The 21,454-nt window shown below is 40.1% G+C and overlaps 1 protein-coding gene across 4 annotated transcripts in view; it reads right to left on the bottom strand.

Annotated features, from left to right (window-relative positions):
• The window catches only part of MDN1 (midasin AAA ATPase 1), a 154,423-nt gene that overhangs the window by 92,162 nt on the left and 40,807 nt on the right, over positions 1-21,454 (bottom strand). For all 4 annotated transcript variants that reach the window (XR_007470601.1, XM_049695470.1, XM_049695472.1 and 1 more), the window contains exons 15-28: positions 21,210-21,270; positions 15,413-15,624; positions 14,732-14,835; positions 13,271-13,415; positions 12,488-12,584; positions 11,031-11,144; positions 8,324-8,471; positions 7,547-7,657; positions 5,471-5,622; positions 4,535-4,713; positions 3,235-3,443; positions 2,903-3,049; positions 1,477-1,618; positions 4-138 (exon numbers count right to left, since the gene is read on the bottom strand). Coding sequence is in view for 3 of the 4 variants with exons in the window: in XM_049695470.1 (XP_049551427.1) it covers positions 4-138; positions 1,477-1,618; positions 2,903-3,049; positions 3,235-3,443; positions 4,535-4,713; positions 5,471-5,622; positions 7,547-7,657; positions 8,324-8,471; positions 11,031-11,144; positions 12,488-12,584; positions 13,271-13,415; positions 14,732-14,835; positions 15,413-15,624; positions 21,210-21,270 (1,956 nt within the window). In the remaining variant the exon portion in view is untranslated. The remainder of the gene's footprint in view (positions 1-3; positions 139-1,476; positions 1,619-2,902; positions 3,050-3,234; positions 3,444-4,534; positions 4,714-5,470; positions 5,623-7,546; positions 7,658-8,323; positions 8,472-11,030; positions 11,145-12,487; positions 12,585-13,270; positions 13,416-14,731; positions 14,836-15,412; positions 15,625-21,209; positions 21,271-21,454) is intronic.

The following is a 21,454-nucleotide window of genomic DNA, read 5'->3' as shown; positions in this document are numbered from 1 at the left end:
CACTCAGCAATTTTAGGAGATTTTCTTTGGAGAAGAGGGATTGAGGACACAATTTTTTCTTGAAATGTTTTTCAAGGACTTCTTGAATCACATCAACCTCCTCCTGCTTCCTGACTCGGCCTGCCAGAAGCATAAAACCTTGAAAGAAAAAAAAAAGGAACCGTCAAGTGTCAATACCAAGGGACACTGATACTATGGAGCATTAGCTGCTGGGAAGAGGAAACCTGAAGAACTACTTTGGAAAACCAGGAGAACTTACTACAACTAACGATATGCCTGCCCTCGGCCTTGGCAACACAACTTCTAGGTAATCCAACACAAATGAACTCACGTGCACCAAATGACACTCAGGAATGTTCAGAGCAGCTTTTCTTTCTAATAGCTAAAAAGCAGAAATGACCCAAATGTCCAACAACAAGAGAACAGACAAAACATATCATGGTATCTCCCATACAATGGGTTACAACACAGTAATAATTTAAAAGGAATGAAGTCCTGATGTACAAAACAGCATGGCTGAATCTCACATTAGATTGAGTGAAAAGAAGCCAGACACAAGAGTATATACTGCATGATGCTATTTAGGTGAAGCACAAGCTCAGGCAGAATCCATCACTGGTGACAGATGTCAGAGCAGCGATTATCTATCTCTAGGAGTTAAGGCTGGCAAGAGCCATGAAGGAATCTTCTGAGGTACTGGAAATATCCTAAATCTTTCCCGAGGTGGCGATTTACCTGGGTACCCACATATGTAAAAATACATTAAGCTGCACATGAAATAACAGAGCACTTTACCCCCTTTACTGTTACATTTTATGTTATACCTCGATAAAGAAAGTTTAAAAAAGGGGCTCCTCCCTGTACTCTTTCCCAGCGAAGAGAAAATGTAACTCTCATGGGTTAGTTTTATTTCCTCCCCACGCTTAGTAACCACCCTGTTAAGGACTCATCAAGACTTTTCAATTCAGAAGATTCAGAAAGGCTTTCTATGCTAGCACAGAGAGGAACATACAAATTCTTCCCATGATTAAACCAAAGTAAACAAACCTGAGTCTCAGATGACGTAACTACCTTGGCTCAGAACTCTGGTATTATCCAACCCGTCAGTTTTCTGTACGTCTCTAAGGCGCAAACATAACTCTCCATGGTCACCACAATGCAGATAAAAGGGCTCAAAGACCCCCACCAACCACCTGCCTAAACTCCTAAAGGCGTTATGTCCATATCCTGACTCCCACAGGTAGCCACCTGAAGCTAAGAGTGAGAAAACCTTAGCAACCAAAACATAACAGCACAGAGGCCTGCAGAAATAGGACCACTTACAACATCAGTCAGGACTTGAGGGAGAACGGCTCTGTTCCTGCAATGCCTAGTAAAATATATATACTGACGACAATTTGGGCAAGATTTGTTGTAATAACACAGCATGCAATCTGCCCTACGTCCACAGTTAGAGAGCATGTGCTGAGAGCATACCATCGTTGGCTAAGTGCTGCAACCAGTCATACTCTTTCTCCGTCTGCTCAGCCAATCTGTATCGCTCAGCCCATCGGAACAGATCACGGAGGGTGATGAAGCCTTGCTTTCCAGCAAACACTGAAGAACCTCTGCGACAGGACTATTAAAGGACCAAAACAAATGAAAAAGGGCAATGGCAAGCGTACAGTACAACTTATACAAAATTCCTGACAAATTTAAGCTCCCATAAAAATGATTCATTCCACTAAGATTAATTTTTCTTAAATGTAAAGGGACTGCAGGGCTTTCCTGGTGGCGCAGTGGTTGAGAGTCCACCTGCCGATGCAGGGGACGTGGGTTCGTGCCCCGGTCCGGGAGGATCCCGCGTGCCGCGGAGCGGCTGGGCCCGTGAGCCATGGTCGCTGGGCCTGAGTGTCCGGAGCCTGTGCTCCACGGCAGGAGAGGCCACAGCAGTGAGAGGCCCGGGTACCACAAAAAAAAAAAAAAAAAAGTAAAGGGACTGTAATCGTTTGAAGATAAATGTTCAAACCCATGTGTAAGTAAAGAACATAACAAATAATGGAATTCCATCTCATGTAACACATAGAAAACAATAACGAATAATAATACAAATAGTGGCAACACGCAGGAAAATTAATCCCACAGTGTGGGACCACAGTAGTAAGAGTGGCAATTATTAGCTTTCTAGGAAGTAATTTAACAGTGTATAATTCTGATAAAAACCACTTTTAACCCCATAAAATAAATGGGATATTCTTGGGACTTCCCTGGTGGTGCAGTGGATAAGACTCCACGCTCCCAATGCAGGGGGTCAGGGTTCAATCCCTGGTCAGGGAACTAGATCCCAGACGCATGCCGCAACTAAGAGTTTTTGCATGCCACAACTAAGGAGTCCACAAGCCGCAACTAAGGAGCCCACGACTGCAACTGAGGAGCCCATCTGCCACAACAAATAAATAAATGATGAGTAAGTTCTGGGAAATCTTTAGGAAAAAAGGGGGGGGATATTCTTAAAAAAAAAAAAAAAAAACTGTAGCTTTGTAGAACTGAAAAGGGAGAGCCACACATAAAGGATCTCTTTAGTTATGTCCATTCAAGGATTACACCCATTTAAAAAACAAAAACTGCAGTTTGTTGATGCCAAATTCCAATCTAAGTAAAATGTTCCATATTATCCACAAGTAGGGAACTGTCATCACATATAATTATCAGAAAAATTTTAACATGGTATTAAATTGCCAATTTACAACACAAAACCAAAAACTGGATATTAATGGAATGAGTTTTAAAGATAAGATCCTTACTCTGAAAAAAATAATAAATGGATGGATGGGCTGTTTCTACCCCAGGGAGCCTCAAATTCTGATCACCAAATCTAATCAACACAGTCCATTTGAAGCTAAGTGATGGAGAGATGGAATACCTGAAGCTCCAGCATGACTTTAACCAACTTGCTGCAGTATGAGGGTGGCAAGCTACACCGCTTGTGCAAGATTGTTTCCAACTCAGAACTAGGCAGTTCATCAAAGTGCAATTCCACAAATCGATTCCTGAAGGCTCTAGAAAGCATCTGGGAAACGCACAGAAACAACATGATACAAAGGACCTTTTCATTTAATTTCCAAAATGTATGCTCTGCTATTCACCACAAAAAGAAAAATCCTTCAACAGAGGTAAAAACATCTCAGTCTTACCAAGATGACTTTTCTACTTGATTCAGTAACAAACAGGAGTAAGGGGGCAAATGCTACACACCTTTCTGCCTCCGTAAAGTCCTGGGGGATTCTGGGTAGCAAAAAGCATGAAGCGAGGATGTGCTTTAACAACTTCTTGTGTTTCTGTTATGAGCAATTCACGGTTATCATCCAACAGTCTGTTCAGTGCCTCTAGCACATCGGTAGGGGCCAAATTTAACTCATCTAAAATAATCCAATAGCCCTTTCTCATAGCATCAATAAGAACACCTTAGAGGAAATACATACTGAAAATTAGTGCATAAATTAGTCCAAAGTTTTTTTTTTAATGTTATATACAAATCAACAAACCCTAGATTATCATTAAATTTCAAAGAAATTATTCTCTGCAGCTAGTCATGTCCCCAAATAATCTGTGGTTGTATCAAGGAAGCATAATTTTCAATTAAACATACTCCGTCTTATTTTTTATTTTTTTTTTGTGGTACGCGGGCCTCTCACTGTTGTGGCCTCTCCCATTGCGGAGCACAGGCTCCGGACGCACAGGCTCAGCGGCCATGGCTCACGGGCCCAGCCACTCCACAGCATGTGGGATCTTCCCAGACCGGGGCACGAACCCATGTTCCCTGCATCGGCAGGCAGACTCTCAACCACTGCGCCACCAGGGAAGGCCACTCCTTTTTATTTTGCACAAAGGGGGAGCCAAAGTTGATGAATATTACATTTACAACTTACTTTTTCCCCTGAAGTCTACTTTCATTTAAGTCACCACATTGTCATCTATTCTCAGCTTCCCTCTGTTCAATGCTTACCCCTCTTCTGATTCTCTAGGAAATGACGTAGTTCAACTGCACTCTTCAAAACTAGGCCCCAGGACTTCCCTGGTGGTGCAGAGGCTAAGAATCCACCTGCCAAGGCAGGGGACACAGGTTCCATCCCTGGTCTGGGAAGATCCCACATGCCACGGAGCAACTAAGCCCACGTGCCACAACTACTGAAGCCCACGCACCTAGAGCCCGTGCTCCACAACGAGAAGCCACCACAAAATGAGAAGCCCGCGCACCACAATGAAGAGTAGCCTCCGCAACTAGAGAAAGCCCGCGTGCAGCAACGAAGACCCAACACAGCCAAAAATTAATTAATTAATTTTTTAAAAAGCAAAAAAAACCTAGGCCCCAGTCCTTTGTACAGCCAACAAGATTAGTCTGGCTCAAAGGAAGCTGGGGCCCTAACCATCACCCTTTAACCATCACATAGCTCAGGGAGAAAGAAAAAACAGCTATTATGGCGTCCAACCTGTGCCTCAACTGGAAAGGATGAAGATTGCTTGAGGAGACCCAAGGAATATATTACAACCTTACCTTCTTTAAACATGAGCTTCCCTGAGGAGTCGGATGTGTAACAACCAATGTACTCCTGAATATCTGTGTGCTCGTGGTTGTTAATACGCACACAGTGGTTACCAGTAGCTGCGGCCAGCCACCGTATCAGGCTTGTTTTACCCACTGATGTCTCTCCCTGAATCAGCACTGGATATGTTCTTTACAGGATCAGCCAATAAAGCAATTAAAAAGAGAAGAAAAAAGAAAGCAGAATTAAATCATGTAGTATTTAAAAAAGAACAACTATAACATTAAACATCTTCATAAGAGAACATTTTTATACACCTATGCACTACTAATGGAACGTTTTTTAAGCCCTGAGAAGTTTCTATGTAAAAATGGTTCCTCAGGGGCTTCCCTGGTAGCACAGTGGTTGAGAGTCCGCCTGCCGATGCAGGGAACACGGGTTCATGCCCCGGTCCGGGAGGATCCCACATGCCGCGGAGCGGCTGGGCCCGTGAGCCATGGCCGCTGAGCCTGTGCGTCCGGAGCCTGTGCTCCGCAATGGGAGAGGCCACAACAGTGAGAGGCCCGCGTACCGCAAAAAAAAAAGGTTCCTCAGAAACTACCGAGGAAAGTAATTCCAGCCTCTCTTGCACTAGTGAGAAACAGTAAGCGGGAGTAACTGTTACTCACTGAACAAGTAATGGGTAATGAGTATCCATCAGCAAAATACTAAAAAGCAACCTTAATGATGGCCAAAATAATCTGTGTCCATATTGCTCCCACCAAAGGTACAACTAGAAACGATGTTTTGTGTCTGGAGAAAAGTGACAGGATTGACTTAGAAAATAATTATTCACTCAGCCAATGAATAACAATAGAGCCCTTTGAAAGTTCAGCAAGTAGGACTAGACTTTCAGCAATGCCTATGCTGGTAAGACAACAGAGCAGTGTTAGAAAAGGTCCACACACCCTGCAGAGACCACTCGGACTATGTCTCTCAGGTTCAGCTTGACGGAAGATGTGAGGATGTATGTCTCATCTATTGTAGGTTCCTTGTCTCCCACCGAAATCCAGTAGCCTTCCACCTGGATAAGCCGACCTCCTTTTGGTTCTGGAATAGGCTGAAAGACACAAGAGTTAGAGAAATAACCCACAGACCCACGACAACTATGGCTTTCAGAGAGGGGTGTAAAGTGGGAAAAAAACTGTCACCAAGAATGCTGCTTGTTCTGGATGCTTTCAACATTAAAACCCGCAAATGAACGTGAAAAAAAATTACTTTGAGGAAGGAGAACAAAATGGCGACATGTACTGGTTTTAAAATTCAGGTGGGGTTAGGTAGATATGGGGGAAAACTTGAATGAAAATAATTTCTCAGATAGTTTATGACTCAGTTCTCTTCTCTCATCTACCAAACATCCCACTCTAAGTATTTTGGTCAAAAACATGTATTTCATATAAACCACATTCGCAAAACATAGCCAGTGTTGTACTGGGGCGGGGAGAGGGGGCGCTATGCACTACTATGTTCTGGATCCCCTAGAAGACATTAAAAATAAAAGCAACCCTCCAGAGAAACTAATCTGTTAAGGATAATACTGTAGATGATGGCATAACCTTTTGAAGGTATGGTGGAAGTTAAGTTGATTTATACAAAACTGCCATTTTTATAGATCAAAAATGGTCAAATAGTGGTCAGATATATAGCTATAGAAAAGTGCTCTTCTAGAACATTTAGCCCCGACTTGAAGCCACAGTTGTAGGCACTGCTTTTAAGGACTTCTCAGTTGGGCAGAAGAGCAGTGAGAAAAAAGAACTGATAAGCCACCATCATATATAAGCATGAGGAAAGCATACAAAAAAATAAGTGGAGAGTAATGGTAATGCGATAATAATCGCAGCAAGCTTGAGTCTTTTCTCAGCATTGTCACAGTTTACCAAAAGTATATATTCATGTGTTACTTGTATAGTTTTTTAAAAGGAAAAAACATTGAATCCAAAGTACCCACAATCCCAATGGCTCTTTCTTCCTAAAGAGCAAGCAATAGACAAACAAGTCAGTTTGTGAGCCAGTTTCTCTCAGCCTCTTTCAATCCCATATTATTCTGTAATTTCCTCTGTCAAACTGAAACGGTTATTGTGTATAATAGAAACAAGAAAAGGAAAGGGGAAAAAAAGCCCAACCATCAATCAGAAGGGGGGTGTGCAGATAAACTGTGGCACAAGCTTCCAATGAAATGCTATGTGACAATTAGAAAGCACGTCACTCACAGTGATCTGTGGTACAGACATAAAAATATATCCAGGATACAGTTAGGTTAAGAAAGGAAACTACAGAACATTCTTATGAGACGGTTTCATTTATATTACTTATATTACATATATACAGACAGACCTTGGAGATTTTCCAGATTTGATTCCAGACTACGGCAATAAAGCAAATATCACAATAAAGCCAATACGGCAATAAAGCCAGTCACACAAAATTTTTGGTTTCTCAATGCATATGAAAGTTATGTTTACACTGTACTACAATCTATTAGGTGTGCAATAACATGTCTAACAAAGATGTACGTATCTTCATTTTAAAATGCTTTATTGCTAAAAAATGCTAACCATCACTGACAACATAGGGTTGCCACAGACCTTCAATTTGTAAAAAACTGCAGTATCTACTAAGTGCAATAAAGCAAACTGCAATAAAGTGAGGTATGCCTGTATTAGAATTTACCTTGATAAATCTACACACACACATATATTAGAATTTGAATATATAAAAAAGATTTTTTAACTTTTAAATATATATATATATATATGTACACACACACACACGATTTAGATGGAAAGGACTAACTATAGGGTTTAAATCTCCAAAGATCAGGATTATCAGGAATTTTCACCACCTATGTTAAAATTTTGTGGAACAAACTGACAACTTTTATAATTAGAAACAAGTTTTGCAAAAAAACCAAAACCAAAATCAAAACAGCTAACAATTTGGTATTTCAGCCTTTCATTTAAGTCAAAAATCAAAAAAGAACCTACCTGCTTCAGCAGACTTTTAACATTGCCAGAAACAATGTGCTGACAGATGAGCTTCTGAACTATTGGGTGCGATGCCCTGTCAAGCTGTGTTAAGAAACCCAAACAAAAGCCCTAGAGAAAACACAAATACGTGTAACACTATTTATCCTTCTGCAATAACAGGCCAACTTATTTCAGAAACAAAATTCAACCTCTCAGGTGGTGCTGGTGCCCAGAACAACTTCTTTTTTTAAAGAGTATATTTTTTATTATTTATTTTACTTTATTTTAATTAATTAATTAATTTATTTATTGGCTGCGTTGGGTCTTCGTTGCTGTGTGCAGGCTTTCTCTAGTTGCGGAGAGCGGGGCCTATTCTTCGTTGCAATGCGTGGGCTTCTCATTGTGGGGGCTTCTCTTGTTGCGGAGCACGGGCTTTAGATGCGCGGGCTTCAGTAGTTGTGGCTCGCAGGCTCTAGAGCCCAGGCTCAGTAGCTGTGGCACACGGGCTTAGATGCTCCGCAGCATGTGGGGTCTTCCCATACCAGGGCTTGAACCTGTGTCCCCTGCATTGGCAGGTGGATTCTTAACCACTGCGCCACCAGGGAAGCCCCAGAACAACTTCTAAATGGGACACAATGGTAGAAAAAGGGTAGGGTAGTTCCGGTATGAAAAGTTCTGAGCTCATCTGACTAAACAGAAAACACTGGCAACCCTGGCACGGGCATCCCCACTTGCTCCTTCCCCATGGTGTGCCCATCCAACAAGCTCCCAACCAAACACAGACTGTACAAAGACCTCATAGAGCGAGCGCTGGATGTTGCCACACGGATTGGAGGCTGCAAATCGCAGGGCCCTACAGAGAGTCCGAAGGCTGTAGTGAGGTCTATGGCCGGTCCCATCCACCAATTTTGTCCCAGACTCCTTCCGCACAGCTGTATAGAACCTACAGAGAGGATGCAGTTCAAAAGATTTATTTTATTAACTAATAAGCCCTACTATTTTGCTGTTGTTCCCATTTCTCTACAAAAGGACCAAAAGGCATTTTTATAGATTAGATGGCCAAGCTTACATACAACTTCTAGAGCATCAAAAATAGTAAAATGAATATTGATCAATTTTCCTTAGGATGGAAAGAGGAGAAAGGTGAGATGTGTCTGATTTTTAAGGGAATGGTAGTGAGATATGAGAGGCCCTTAGCAAGAATATACTGAATCCAAACACAGGGTTCCAAAGTCGGCTTTAATATGAGGGTCAAATGAAGTCCCTGGGTAATCTCTAATGGTGATGGATAAACACACAGAAAACAAAAGTAATGGTATTTTAAAAGAAAGTCTACAGATACGGTTATAATCAACAATGAAAAAATGTTAAAAAGCATGATGATATGGTGACCATTTCTACTTTCATTACCACATAATTTAGAAGTCCAGAAGATGACAAGAGGGAAGAAGTTTCAGACTGAAACATCAAGTGTAAATCTCAAAAATTCATGAAGGACTTCCCTGGTGGTGCAGTGGTTAAGAATCCACTGCCAATGCAGGGTACACGGGTTCAAGCCCTGGTCCGGGAAGATCCCACATGCCGTGGAGCAACTAAACCCGTGCGCCACAACTACTGAGCCTGCACTCTAGAGCCCGCGAGCCATGCTGAGCCCACACGCCGCAACTACTGAAGCCCACATGCCCAGAGCCTGTGCCCGAAACAAGAGAAGCCACCGCAATGAGAAGCCTGTGCGCCGCAATGAAGAATAGACCCCGCTTGCCGCAACTAGAGAATGCCCAATACACAGCACCAAAGACCAAGCCAAAAAAAAAAAAAAAAAAAAATTCATGAAATTCACGATCACATGCCACAAGATCAAGTATAACCAAACATGTGTCAGAGATGAAACCCAAGGGACTTCCCTGGTGGCACAGTGGATAAGACTCCACACTCCCAATGCAGGGGTCCCAGATTCAATCCCTGGTCAGGGAACTAAATCCCACATGCATGCAGCAACTAAGAGTTCACACGCCACAACTAAAGAGCCCACCTGCCACAGCTAAGACCCAGTGCAACCAAATAAAGAGATGAGACCCAAGTTCTTGCCCAAATGAGATCTGTCTTCCCTCCTTGCAATCTAGCTAGACATTCTTTCTTTTGTAGAAAGACTCTACATTCCAGAAGTGGGTTTTTATATATGGAACATGAACCTCTTGTACTATCAGTTTTTGTTTTTTTTTTTTTTTGCTGTACGCAGTCCTCTTACTGTTGTGGCCTCTCCCATTGCGCAGTACAGGCTCCGGACATGCAGGCTCAGTAGCCATGGCTCACGGGCGCAGCCGCTCCGCGGCATGTGGGATCCTCCCAGACCGGGGCATGAACCTGTGTCCCCTGCATCAGCAGGCGGACTCTCAACCACTGCGCCACCAGGGAAGCCCTATTAGCATTTTATAAGAGCCACACTTCAGCCACACTGCTTTATCTCCAGCTTTTTGAATTTTAACTACACATATTTACGCTTTTGTCTAAATATTCTTGGCTAACAAAAAGTGCTCTGATTTTAAAATGTGGTGTGACAAACCACCCCAAAGCCCTTTGACAAATACCTCTTTGACTAACCTATTTAAAACCGGGCTCCAAGTTTTATTTTCTAACCAGCATTTTGCTTTATATGTTCTTTTTCTTCACTTATCACAACCAAAAATAACAGTATTTACTGATTATCTTCACCTGTACAATTAAAGCTCCCTGAAAAGAACCAAGATTGTCTGTTTTATTTATAACTGTATCCCTAGCATCTGAGCCACTCAATAACTATTTGTAAAAAAAAAATAAAGAAAAAAGCACAAAAAGCAAAGTAAAACACTAATATGATCCAACTTCAAAATCTTTACATATTGTATATCTTGTTTTAGAGGACACAGATAAAATCAACTAAGTGACGTGCCCCAGATGACAGAGCCAGCACTAGAACCCAGGGTGTATGACACAAAAGACTGCACCCTTTCCACATGGCATACAAAAAACAGAGGAAAGAAACTCAAATTAAAGCACCAAGCAATATAACCACTCTATACTTCATTCAGCTAAGACTCTAATAATTCCAAACTGGCCTCAATCAATTATATCAACCTTCCCCCCTCTACATTCCACAAAGCTAATATGCAAATTGAAAAAAGTAGGATATCACCAAGGCAGATCAAAATACAAGCCATTTATATATCCTCAAGGGATTCAAGCTCTTAGCTGTGAATAAAGAAGTAATTAGGAGAGCATTATCTAATTGTTTACATATTCTCATAGGTATTGACAATACATATTCTCATAAGCTCTCTAGGTAGTTTCCTTAGGAAAATCCAAGGGAGTCCATAAGGTTCCAACATTAAAGTAAAATCTAAATAATCCTTCCATCAGTCTTCTCTCGTTAGAAGCAAAAAAGAAGAAAACAGTACACGTGCATGAGGTACACATTTTTATGCTCAGAGGAGAAGTTTATAAAGAGAAACCAAAAAGAACCCACGTTATGATTCCTTGCACTGTGCTCCTGTTCACACTCAACCCTTTCAGATAATCCACAATAAGGATCTGTAAGTCTTCTTTACTTTCCAATTCTTCTACATAAAGTTCTGTGAACCTGTTAAGACAATTATTATTCCATAATAACCATTTCTGAGGAAGTTAATACAGCTATTCTGACAGTACAAAAACACAAGACAGAAATTATATAAACTCATTTTACCTGCTTGTAATATGAATTATGAAGGCCTTTCAACTTGAGATACAGATTGATCATAATGAAATAGAAAATAATGTAACTGCTACCAAAAATCTACCATTACTACTTTGAAGAAAGTCAAACAGTCCTTGCAAAAAAAGTTACAAAAATAAGACTTTATTTATCCTCATTTTCAGGTGTTTTTGATTACAACTATATGTAACAAAAAGTACATGCAACAATAACAAAAAACCTTCCTCACTATCAAAATTTCATAGTTGTAGCAAAGGAAAATACATACTTGTGGTTGAAAAAGTTTTCCTAAAAAGTTTTTACTACTTTTATAATGTGGGAGAAGATCCAGTGAAGTTTTAACACTATTTTAAAACTCAGATTCAACAAAAGGTTACCAACAATAAACAAGGTCATTTATCTTTTTTTTAAACATCTTTATTGGAGTATAATTGCTTTACAGTGGTGTGTTAGTTTCTGCTTTATAACAAAGTGCATCAGCTATACATATACATATATCCCCATATCCCCTCCCTCTTGCGTCTCCCTCCTACCCTCCCTATCCCACCCCTCTAGGTGGTCACAAAGCACGGAGCTGATCTCCCTGTGCTATGCGGCTGCTTCCCACTAGCTATCTATTTTACATTTGGTAGTGTATATATGTCCATGCCACTCTCTCACTTCTCCCAGCTTACCCTTCCCCCTCCCCATGTCCTCCAGTCCATTCTCTATGTCTGCGTCTTTATTCCTGTCCTGCCTTTAGGTTCTTCAAGGTCATTTATCTTTTCCCAAATGCTACATACATAAAACATCTTGTTCATGTCAGTCTGTGCTTAATGATGAAAACTGAAACTTAAATGTTCTTTAACACATCATTAGTCTCATTCAAGAAGACTCTGCCTAAAATGCACTTACGTTGCTATATGATATACTATTATTTCGTTATGTGGAGGTTTTCTAATAGCTAAAAGGCTATCTGAAGGAGGAAAGATTTTTGTTTTCAACAATATCCATGAGCCATTAAATGTCACACGAACAACCCAAAGGAAAAAAACTCCCAGTGTTCTGGAGTTTTCCACATTCCTACCACCTATAGAAAGAAGACTACTACAAGTAAAAAGATTCCTGTATCAGCAATCAATAAATTTCAAGCATTGTTATGAGGGTTGGTTACGTTAATACTACCAATCAACCAATAAAGAGAACTTAATTTTAAAAACAGCTCCAGGAACCAAGCCATGTCCCCTTACCTGTTTCTTATTCCTGGTGGGAGATTTCTTTTGCCCACATCAGTTGCTGGATTCATACACGCAAATAAACGGAAATCCGGATGACGAACCAGTGGTTCTGTTAAAAGAAAACTATAAATTCTCAACAACTTGTAACAATAAGTGATCAGGGGAAGACTAACTCCACTGAACCCCAGGGTGAATCACTATGCCTCAAGGCTCAGCAAGGTTGGTACTGGCTGCTCAACCATCCTTGCCTTTTCTCAAACCCCAATGAAATCAGTTTCCAGATCTACGTACACAACTTAATCTTAAACTGCCATCCCACCATCTCTTATGGTGAGGTTGTTCATGCTATTTATGTTTCATCACCTATTCACCAGCGCGTACACTGTCACTGAGTGTGCATGCCTTATTACCCACTACCCAAATGCCTTGACAAATTATCGTATTCTTTTCATTCCCTATATCACCTAACAATAAGACTTTGCAGAAAATTACTATCTACAGAATAAATAAATCACACTGGGAGGCCCATGTAATCTACCTAACCAAAAGAATATTACTTTTTTTAAAAAACATTTTATTTATTTATTTAGGCTGCCCCAGGTCTTAGTTGTGGCATGCAGACTCTTAGTTGCAGCATGCCAGATCTAGTTCCCAGACCTGGGATCCAACCCAGGCCCCCTGCATTGGGAGTATGGAGTCTTACCCACTGGACCACCAGGGAAGTCCCAAGAGTATTACTTTATAGAGGCCAAAAGGCCTCGCATCAAGTCAAACCCCAAGGGGATCAAGTGCTACCTGTGTCTCCTCGATCCAGCAACACCAGAGAGCCAGAGGAGCCTTCAAGTAAACCACTCAGACATTCCAATGTTTCTGGAGCAGCCAGATTAATCTCATCCAACAAGATCCACTCTCCTTTCTTTACAGCCTGAGCTAATGCACCCTAGAAGATGAAGTAAAATGTTAAGGGTCCATTTCAAACACAAACACACTCACCAAGAACAGTTATGTGAGCAGGGTCAGCAGCAGAGGCAAGGGCAAACCGCTCCTACCTGATGAGCTGACACCTTAGTGCCAAATGGCTGCCAGCTGGTTGCCAGAGTTAAGGTCAAGTTAACTTTTTTTCAAATATCCAAAAGGGTCAAGGGAATCTCTCTGATGAGATGCAATAAACTAGACCATCCCATTATATGGATGCTAAGGCAAATAATAACTTACAATGTATTCAGATGTTTAAAGGTAACCAAATGGTTATTAAAAAGACCCAAAATAAATACAGGGTCAGGCTATGAGTATACCAAGAAAAGATAAATTGTAATTCAGAGCCTTTCACAGGTGCTGAAGAATATCAAGATGAATCTTTCCTCATCTCTACTGATTTGATCTCAAGTTCTATTTCCAAAAGCAATGAACTGACAATCTAAGCAAGTGACACAACATCAGAAACTTAATTGTTTTACTATTATTAAACTGCTTTATGCTTTTGTTTTCATGGTGATCCTAACAAAGAATCTTCTGTAAATAAAACTGAAAAAAATAAAACGGAACAAACATATTAAAATCCAGTGTTAATGTCAAGTCATGAAATAGGTATAGACCCTATTTTGAGAGCACTTGACATTTTCATTGGTTATATTAGAAACAATCATACTAAGATTAAGCACTGATGACTAAATTTCCCGTAACAATGGATATATGGTTGAGGGACTTTCTCTCTCACTAAGACATCATCTCAAGTAAGATTCCTACACCTCCCTTAGAGTGTGGTCTGAAGAGTGCCACAGAAACAATTTTCTTTAATAAAAATATAAAAAGCTTAAGTCACAAACATTTAACTAAGTTGATCCTGCAAGGTCACAGGAGAGAAAACAGTAGAGCTACCCATGCACTGGAATCAAAAATGTGTCCTAACAGGAATGGACCCAAATCTCTCTCTCTCTCTCACTCTCTCTCTCTCTCTGTCTCTCTCTCTCTCTCTCACACACACACAGAGCTATGAAACAATAAAAAAATTCACTAGTTGTTCTCAACTGCATCTTTAAAAATAGTAATGATGGTGTTCACCAAGACTTTACAATTTCTATAAAGGACATTAAAAAAAATCTTCCCCCCAAAGAATTATTTCATTAAGTGTTTACTGTCTTCAACAACAAGCCCTAAAAATGTCAACATGAAGAGAATACAAAACAGTAGCCTCCTTAAATTTGCATTTTGCATCAATTCAGCATTCCCTTAACCTAAACAACCAAAGCAAAATACCTCTACAAATGCAAACAATAGGGCATTTTCAGTCATTTTCATCTGTTGTTGGGCATGGTTGAGTCTAAGACCAAATGCTTCCCACTTCTCTTTTAGTAATGACCCTAGAGAAAAATAAAGACAAGAATTTAACATACACTTTGAATTGTAATATATATAACTTAAAAAACCACACAATTAACATAACACACACAAAAATCACATCTTAGAAGTATAAAAAATTAAGTCCAAACACTTACATAATGCCAACCATGTGCAGCCACTATACTAATCAGTTTGTTTATATGCACACGTATTGGTTAACTCGTTTATCCTCACAACAACCCTTTGAAGTAGGTACTCTTATTCCCACTTTATAGATGAGGAAGAAGATAACTAAGCCACCAAAAGCCCCACTCGCTGTGGAATCCAGTTTTCTGGAAGTAACCTCTTCTTCTAAGCACACGTGACTTACTATCCACTAAGTGGTACTGTACATCAACATCAGCGACCACCTGTTTTGATGGAAATCTTGACTAGAGTCACAGGAGCAGCAATACTTCAAAATTAGTCAGCTCTGCCTAAAGTCCCAGAAAGCTCTAATGTGTATTGCTTCATTCTTCCCACAAACTCTTCTCCTAATTCTGCTAATTAAACTTCAGCCTCATGCCCTCCCACTGGCAGCCTGGGTCACATTCTTACCAGTCTCACTCTCTTTTCCATCCTTGTTGACAGCCGACTTGTGCACATGTTGCATTAGTCTGAGGAGATCGTGCCACCGTTTCTGCCTGTAACAGGTCTGAATGTGTCCCAAGAATGTAAAGTTTTGCTTCTTGGAAAATGTCTGAGCAAAGAGTTCCTCAAATGCCTCCCGTAAGGGTAGCCAAATAAGCTTATGGTCCACTGGTTTGTAACTGAAACAAAAGGTAAATATGGGATTTGCAAACTTCTAAAGCTAACAGAAGTTGGAAAGTATGCCTTAGAAAACAGGAATAGGTGTAAGATTTCTTCTAATCAAAATCAGAAATAATACCAAAATACTTAACATAAATCTATGTTAAAGTTTTAAATTATAATCTATTTTCTCCACTCCAAGTGTTAGAAGCACCTATACTAAAGGTAAAAACTAGTATTAGATAAACAAACTATGAACAAATTTGAAATTCCAAACTGGGCAGTGAAAAGCATGTCACCGATTTTTTTAAATTAATTAATTTATTTATTTATTTATTTTTGGCTGTGTTGGGTCTTCGTTTCTGTGCGAGGGCTTTCTCCAGTTGCGGCAAGCGGGGGCCACTCTTCATCGTGGTGCGCGGGCCTCTCACTGTCACGGCCTCTCCCGTTGCGGAGCACAGGCTCCAGACGCGCAGGCTCAGTAGTTGTGGCTCACGGGCCTAGTTGCTTCGCAGCATGTGGGATCTTCCCAGATCAGGGCTCGAACCCATGTCCCTTGCATTGGCAGGCAGATTCCCAACCACTGTGCCACCAGGGAAGCCCCATGTCACTGATTTTACTAACATATTTAAATAAACATCATGTACATTTGATGATAAACCATATTCTATTAAGATTGACCAAAAGGTTTCTGAAACATTTTAGAAGAAAAATATAATGTCTGAAATTGATTTATTCAAGCATCTTAAGAACTTACTTGAACATCATGCCTTGTCAATGGAGGGTGGGGAGACCACTCCCAAAGAGATTCAAAATTGGGGGAGGGGGACGGTTAAAAAAAATATCTTAAGACATTGCAATGGTTTGTGACCTTCCAAGGCTCAACTTTTTTTTATTTCTCAGCATTTAGAGTCTCTCCTATTTCTTAGCATTTTATTTTTCTGGTTGGGGAATTAGGGAATTAGTTCATTTAAATTAATTTAATATTGGGGGGGTTAATAACGTATAAAGTCAAGAAACACTGCTCTAGCTAAATTTAAAAGAAGTTGCCCAAGCAGCAGACTAATCATTCCTGGAAAATCTCAAGTATACAATTTTCCGTGGCCTAGGATACTAAATACTACTCAAGAATGATGACATAAATTTTGTTTCTAAGAAATATAATTTGAGAACTGAAACAATACCAGAATATGTTTCAGAACAGTCAAGCACAATTGGAGAACTCATGGATACTATTTACTCACTGGCCTGTGAGAAGGAATAATGAGATGAGTGAAACCCAGTGCCCTGATACTGAGCATCTACATGGAAGATTCTGATTCCAGAGACAGAAAGCATGAGAACTTCACAAACTCAATATCGCTTCCCAGTAAGCACTAACCCATTAGTTAGTAAAGACATTTCTTTACTCCATTTTTTCAGCTGAGATTTACTGAGCACCTGGCTAGAGTTCAGCACTGAGTAAATGAGACCGACCACGTCCTGCCCCTCTGCAGCTTACAATCTAACCAAAGAGACAATAGGGGAATACACCTACTAGTATAAAATATCAAGTAGCAAGCGCTATGACTGGATAAAGTGAAAGGAGAGTGGCTTAAAGAACTGGTACTTTGACTATGACAGTCAGAAGAGGCTGTGTCAAAGACGGGAATTGGAAGGAAATCAAACAAGGAAGGGTTAGGCTAAGCAAGTATCCCTGGGCAGCAGGGGAGCCACAGACGAAATATCAACACAGAGCAGAGCTAAAGGAAGGAGACAGAGATGTGCTGGAGCCAGGTGATGAAGGGTTTGGAGTACATTCCACATGGACAGAGAAGTCAGTGGAAGGATCTGAGGAAGAGAGTGATGAGATCTGATCACACTGTGAGAGGATCATTGTAAATACTAAATAGAAGAGAGACTGTGGGGAGGGTAAGAGTAGAAGCAAAGATGAGAGCCCTGCGCTGGACCAGGCAGAGGACGATGAACCACAATGACAACAGAATAAGTGGTAAGAAATTAAACACACACGTTATTTAAATAAAAGAGCTAGTGTTAAAGATGTCAGAATAGATGGATCCAAAGCTAACTGAGGCAGCAGAGTAATGACTAAGAACGGAGACGATCAAGACAGACTGCCTGGGTTCAAGTCATGGACTAGCCATTACCTTGAACAAGGCACTTAATGCCTGTGAGCCTCAGGTCCCCTAAGTGTAAACGGGGATGATCAACAGGTTGTTAAGAAGGCTAAGTGACTGAACACAGATAAAGACTCAAAATAGTAGCTGGCACAGGAGTGCCATTTAAGAGTTACCTGTGACAACTATTGCCACTAGTAATTGGCTCAGTGAATTGAATTCATGAAAGAAATGGCTTTATATTTCAAATCAGACTGAACTCCTTAAGAAAAAATTTTGTTCATTTAAAGCTGAAAGCATACTGGCCGGAACGGGTAAGTCGTCATATGTTTCAAGTGATGAATAAATGAACAAACATACATACACCTTTCCTAAAAGAAAAATAAATAAATAGAAATAAACTGTAACACAAATACTCAACGGAAACTAACCTGCCACAGGGAGAACTGATGAAATCAAACTACGAACCATTAGAGACCAGGGTTTCCATAATGTCTTTTGCAGAGAAAATATGCCTCAGGAGCAACCTAAAGGCCAAGAGGGGAGGGAGGTCTAGAACACCTGGCCCTCATGGAGAGTCACTCAGGGTCTACCTGTTACATACACAATACATGGAGACCACATACAAGAGTTCACTAGAAAATGGCTAGAACAAAAGAAAATGACTCTCCAAAATTATCATACATGAAAGAACATGAAGTGTAAAAGAGACACAAAACAGTGCATGCTGAGTAACTGAAAAGGTAATGGTTCACTTCATTTGGGGTCAGGATTCTGCATTTGAAAGCATGCACTTCTGCCCTGCAATCTCCTGTGCAGTTTCCTTTATGGATGTTTCCATGGGTGGCTTAGAGGAGGACACAGGTTAGCCGTTTTATTTCTATTTCTATGAGACCTTTAATTTTCCTCCCATTTGTTCTTTCCTTCATTGTTAACTTCTCCAAGGATACCTCCCCCTTCTCTATTTATCTGTTTCTCCCTCAGAGGCTACCCCTCCCAACCCCATTCCCTATAGTCAGGGATGTGAACCTGTGTTCTGTGTTTTGCCATTTAATGGTAGACTTTCCTTTTCTGGAATGATTTTTACCTGCTTCATCTAAGTCCTCTGTATCTTCTACTCTTTCCTACAGAGTCTCATAAGCTCTCTCTACCCCAACTCTTTCAGAATTTGGTTTACTTCTCTACTCACAGGTAATCTGAAGGTCTATGTGCTGTCTATCAGAAACCTACTTTAAATAGAATGACAAAATTGAGTTAAAAGTTAAATGAGGGAAAAAGATATACCACACTAACACTAATCAAAATTAAGGGGGGGGCTTCCCTGGTGGCGCAGTGGTTGAGAGTCCGCCTGCTGATGCAGGGGACACGGATTCGTGCCCTGGTCCGGGAAGATCCCACATGCCGCGGAGCGGCTGGGCCCGTGAGCCATGGCCGCTGAGCCTGCGTGTCCGGAGCCTGTGCTCCACAACGGGAGAGGCCACAACAGTGAGAGGCCCGCGTACCACAAAAAAAAAAAAAAAAAAAAAAAAATTAAGGGGGTACATATGCAAACAAAGATCAGAAGGCAATCTGCAGTAATGCAATTTAAGAGCCTAATGGCCTTGAAGGCTTTACTTTTATAACATATATTTATCCTTAATTATAACTTTTTAAAAAACCAATCTAAAGGATCCAGATTTGCAAACCAGACTAATTAGGACTACAAATTTCTTTTATTATATCTTAACCATAGTATTTGATAAATGCAAAATATGTTTAATGTAAGTTACAAAACACAGAACTAGTTTCATAGATAGATGAAACTAACCACACACTGCCAAAATAGAAATATTAGCCCTTCTTTATCCCACCTCCCTACCTGCTGCTTTGTTTTCTACTCCCTTGCCTTTATTTTTCCTTTTTTCTTTTTTCCCTTGTCTTTTTAAAATCATTTTTGGTCTTCCAATTGTATACACAAGGCTTCTTAAGCAAAGGAGTCATTCATACATCAATAATATATATTAAAAGATGTGATTTACACACCACTTGCCAATAATACAAAAGAACAGAAAACAAGGCATACTTCCACCTATACGAAAATTGAAACATATGTAAGTTTTCTTTTGATAACTAATGCTAACCTACTAACAAGGACAAATGGATATGTATTTTTTCACCAAGTTGCACCAAAATAAAATTCCAGTTAACAAATTCTGATTTCAACCTTTTTGTATTATTAATTGTATCAAGGCACAATGTGTACTCACTACATTTAAAACTACTTGCAACGGCTGACATAACACTACAAATTCTTAGAAGAGACAGATCCAGTGCATGTTCAATTAGTACAAGATTAACGCCATTTGTGTTAGGAATACTTAACAGTAGGATATTATTAAAGACATAGATAGATACAGAATAGAGAGAAATACACAGTAGTATAGACATGCCTAGTTAAGTAACAAATTCCATATATTAATAAGAACACATTGCAAGTACCACAGTGAGGGAATGGGGAGATTAAGTGTCAATTAACTGAACAGAAGTAAAACGAAAACAAGGTACAAAGACCACTGGGGAAAAATAAAGTCAAAGTAGAATTAGAGTAAGAGAGGTAAGCCTCAGCTAACGGATTCGAAGACAGAATATAAATTTAAAATACATAATTACTGGCATGTGTAGAGCAGAATAGAAGTAATAGGTTGGGATGGTAACAAAATGAGAAGCACCAAAGGAAGCAGGATTCCAAAGTAGCACTCCATCCAGAACAGGAAGGGATATAAGACAAGGAAAAGAGTGACAGTAAAAATAATGCTACAGCATAATGTGGTCCTCAAAAAAGAGTAAATAAAGAGCTTTCTTGCAGATATCACAAAGAGCAAAAAGGACAATAAATTCTATTATCTTATGCCTTTAAGAGTTTGTGTAAGCAACTGCTTAGAGTTAATGGGACAGACCCTATTAGGGTTCAACATAAGGTATGCCAATAGCAGCCATCGCTTTTACAGCCTTCAGCACAGACTAAAATCATTCATGAAACTAACATATTCAAAACCACAAATAAGGAAGAAGGGCATTTTACTGACCACAGTGGAGCGCCATGAGCCGTCCCATTTAACAAAGTGGAGGCTACTTAATGTTTCAAAGATAATCAAACTGCAGGAGAGCCTAGCTTGAAGGCAATGTGAGCCTAGAACATAGGCTTCAGATGAATGACCGCACACACAAACATTACTTGATTACATACTTACCTTTTTGTTTTCCTCCCCCTCCCAGCAGGATCCTTGAGAGCAAGAACCTCAAGTGTTCTTTAAAATGAAAAGAAACATCTATACACTCAAGAGCTCCTTAATAAATTCTAATAAATAATACCCTGCTGGGGTGGGCATAGGGGGGCAATTCTCTGAACATTTTTCCAAGGCTAGTTTTGAGCTTTACAGAGAAAAAGCATTTCTTACCTCAAATAGTGAACACAAAATAACAAGAAAAAGATTTAAAATCACACTTACCCTCCCAGCAAATCTGCAGTGTCACTTTGCTGATTCATATTGACAACCCTCAAACGGTGGCCTTTAATAAAGAAAGGGCAAAAGGGTTACCCTGTATGTAAAGACTGACAATATCCAGTGTGATCCTTAAGGATGTGTGGACAAGGGCACAGGGCAAATCTTTAAATGTGCATTTCCTCTGACCCCCTCATTTTACTTTCAGGAATCCTGACTATTCAAAATTTTCACCTAACCCAGAGATATGT

This window comes from Orcinus orca, chromosome 12 (genome assembly GCF_937001465.1).
Source record: "Orcinus orca chromosome 12, mOrcOrc1.1, whole genome shotgun sequence".
NCBI classification, from domain to species: Eukaryota; Metazoa; Chordata; class Mammalia; order Artiodactyla; family Delphinidae; genus Orcinus; species Orcinus orca.
The sequence above is the reverse complement of the archived record's forward strand: the minus strand, read 5'-3'. Positions and strand labels throughout refer to the sequence as shown.